General features: G+C 46.9%; 1 protein-coding gene across 1 annotated transcript; it reads right to left on the bottom strand.

The window, feature by feature from the left end:
* Positions 1 to 1,437: 1,437 nt before the first annotated feature.
* Positions 1,438 to 3,147, bottom strand: PRR9 (proline rich 9). Its single transcript, XM_006935172.4, has 2 exons — positions 3,041 to 3,147; positions 1,438 to 2,571 (listed from the first exon to the last, which is right to left on the bottom strand). The coding sequence occupies exon 2, from the start codon at positions 2,549 to 2,551 to the stop codon at positions 2,225 to 2,227; it is 327 nt and encodes a 108-aa protein (XP_006935234.1). The 5' UTR covers positions 2,552 to 2,571; positions 3,041 to 3,147; the 3' UTR covers positions 1,438 to 2,224.
* Between the last annotated feature and the right edge of the window lie 446 nt (positions 3,148 to 3,593).

Here is a 3,593-nt window from a genome sequence, read left to right as displayed (position 1 = left end):
AGAAGTGTCATGAACCTCCCTCAGCCCAGTCAGAGACGCTATTGCTAGGAAGGTTCTCTGGTGCCTCTTTGTAGGTTGTGGCTCTGAGGGAACACAGTCTTATTCCGAAGTTGGAAAATGGAAGAGAAAACTTATTCCAACCAAGTAGAGAGGCAAAAAAACCCGTGTGATTCAGGCATCTGGAGATGTTCAGGGACTTGGGATATCCAGGTTTTGGAGAGGCCCTCTGTGGATTGTAGAAAGAGGCTCTCTAGCCCTGCGCAGGGATGCTGCCTGTCTGTTCTCCAGCACCTGGCATAGCACGTGGCACTTGGTAGGTGGATGAATAAATGAATGAATGTGCAGACAGCTCCAGAAATCTTTCCTGTGTGCCATAGGCACTTCATGCAAGTAAGAGCTCTGTTCTGGAGTCAATAAGGACTCCAGTTAGAATCTTGACTTCATCACTTCCTTGCTTTGTGAGGCCAGACCAGTTCCCTAATAAAAGGGCAACACATGAACCCTGCTTCCAGGATTCCCTCCGGGAATGCGCACAGGGATCAGGGTCCATTTTTGACATCTGCAGACTCAGGCAGTCCTCAAGGCTTTGTGTTGCTGTTTGAAATCTTTCCCCAAGTATCCCATGACCCCTCATCTCTTGCCTTAGAAAATCTCTAAGATTAAGAGACCGGGTTGACTCCAGTGCTGCAAGACCCTCAGGTCAGCCAAGCAGCTCTCCATTGGGCACACCCCTATGGGCTGACTCAGAAGAGGGGCCTAGGAGGGTGAGTGAGGGGATCCTTTAGCTCTCAGGAGACTGGCCCTTGACATAAGGGTCCAAGTTAGACCTTGGGGCACCACTGAGGAAGCATCTATGTATTCTTTCATATGTCTTGCTTCTGCTTGACCCTTTCAGTAAGGGGAAGTGGACTACATGGGGCAGGGAGGTGACCTGGGCTGACTTGGCTCTTCTTAAAACTGGGATCGCAGGGCAATTTCTCTATCTCAGACTCTATCTCAGAGGCATGCTTAATTCTTGCTTCTGACAAGGATGCTATGTTTATAAGGTGTCATGGATTCACTTGGGACCCCTTCTTCCATACAACTCTCCTCATCCCCATCTGAGACCTTTCTTCTGAAGGCAAGTATCAGAGAGGAGAGAACCCATAGTAGCAAGAATTCTGGACCTAAAGTTCTGAGGACAGGTCCCAGGCCCTGTTGGATTCTCCCAGGTGTGAAGTGTGTGTATAGATGAGCCCACGATGTGTTGTGGGGGAGGGTGGAGGAGTCCAGGTGATCCTCTGTCATGGAGCCTCTGTCAACATTGTTGTTCTATGCTTCTGTAAGGTCTCTTTCTCATTCCTACTCCAGATTGTCCATAAAAGGGGGAACAAAATCATCACAAGGATGGCCTGTGATTGGGTGGTGGGAAGGAAAGAGCACACATTAAGTCAGACATCAGCCTTGGGATCAGCTTTATTCTGTATTTTACCTTCACAAGGGAGAAGAAAGCAATGAAGCTGAAGAGAAGACTAGGCTGCACCACACAGACACAAATCACATGTCTAAAGAATGTACGTGAAATTACAGGGCCCAAAGCAGACCAGACATCAAGCACAAAGATCAACCAGGATCCCAGACATCCTATCTCATCTGTCCTGTTTAGATTCAACCATTTACATATGTATTTTTTTATTTTTAAGAGCAGAAGTAACATTCCAATGTCCACTAATTTGCTGTTCCTTTTTAGAATGCAGAGACTAAATGATTCAATTTTTTATTTCTGTAGTACCACCAACCTCTTCTCTGTATTCATGGTGGTGGTGGTGGTGGTGATCGTACAAGGTCCATCAAATTTCAGCTTTTTTTGAGGCTTGAGTGAGAGGCTGATACTCTGAATGAGGAACGAAAGCATCCTTGGCTGTTACACACTCAAGGCTGGGTAAGTTTGTGCCCCAAGGGAGCTGAACTAGGCTTCTGTGGTCTCCCCTTATAACTGCACTATTCCTATGATGGCAACCTTCTATTAGACTGCTGTGAACAATACTTATTCACAAAGACTGATGAAATACAGAGAGAAATGTCTTCAGAGACAACAGACCCGGTCCTGGAATACTGAGGAAACCAGGAGGCAAGAACAAGGTGCACACAGAGGTATCCACAGGTGAAGGCTACCATAGCATGAGCTTGGGTTGGGTTTTCATCTGTTGGCCATCTTCTTGACCCCAGATGGCATTATGAGAAGTTACTTTCCCTTCCCATGGGGCAAGCACTTCTCCTGGACTTTCTGTGGACAAACTTCCACACATTTTGTCTGAGATAGCTCCTGGCATGGCTCCACACACTGAGATGGGCATTGGTCTTGGCTTTGCTGTGGGCAACTTTCTTGGCATAATCCCTGGCACTGAGGAAGACAAACCTCCTGAACTTGCACTGGGCACTTCTCCTGGCAGGGGTCCTGGCATGGGGGAAGGCACACTTCCTCAGCATTTGCCTGGCACTGCTCTTGGGACTTTTGAAGACATGGAGGAGGCACACATGGCTGCTTGCACTGCTGTTCATTAAAGGACATCTTAAGGTAGGTAGCAGAACCTGAAACAAACACAAGATTTGAAATTAATTGCATTAACAGTATCAGGCTGGGAACTGGGAAATGAAGGGTTAGTAGAGGGAAATGGGGAGTCAGTGATCACTAACCCTAATAACCTACTTGTTTGCTGTTTTTTATTCTTTTCTCTTTTCTATCCCTACGTCAGCTCCCTCTGACACCCATCTCCTAACTGGGAATATTCTCATAGCTCTTGTCTGGATACCCATAGCCCAATCCTACCTGACACCACAGTTCTACCAGAGGTTTTCCCTTCTCCTCTATTTGACAATTTCTTTTTGAAAATCAGATGCAGGATACTAAATGGAATACACAGGATGGAGTGGAAGGCTCAGGAAGTGGCAAACCACTAAAAATCAGTGGAAAGTATAAAGCCCAATGGAGGAAGAGAACAGCCTCCTTAAGGTAGAGCAGGAAGTGAGAGGGAGAGAGGTCACAGATGTCTCCACTTACCTGTCTTCAACAAGACTCCACAAAGGATGTGGATTGCAGGGCCCAACAAGGTAGGGGCTTTTATATAGTGCCTGGTCCTGCCTCCTACAGAACTGACTGGTCACGTGGGACAATGTTCTAATTGTGGAGTCACCATAACGAGCTTCCTCTGAAATTGCCCATGGTTTGAGTCACTGCTTGGGAAGCCTGTTAATCAGCCTCCATGTGGGCCGCTGGGTCCTCACCAGACCTCAGCAGGGAGGGGCTCCTCTTAGATCTCTCTCATTAAAGGTAGCAGCAAAAGAATGTTCATAAAACGTTATCTCAGTCTGTTAAACTGGTATTGGGTTCCTTGTCTGTCCAAACTGGTTCAGGATATGGTGAGAGATAAGATCCACCTTATTCATCTTGCTTTCATCAATGGGGTGATTTACGTCTAAGGCCTAGGGTCTGTCTGTGTCAAGGACATGTATGGCCTGTTTCGGACATTTCCTCTGGATACCTCTTCATTGGGCCTGGAAAGTCACACTTCCTGACCCAAAGAAGGGTTGTCTTGTGGTTCCAAGTGCACAAA

The sequence above is a fragment of the Felis catus genome, chromosome C1, assembly GCF_018350175.1.
Source record: "Felis catus isolate Fca126 chromosome C1, F.catus_Fca126_mat1.0, whole genome shotgun sequence".
NCBI lineage: Eukaryota > Metazoa > Chordata > Mammalia > Carnivora > Felidae > Felis > Felis catus.
This window is presented reverse-complemented; position numbering and strand designations above follow the sequence as displayed.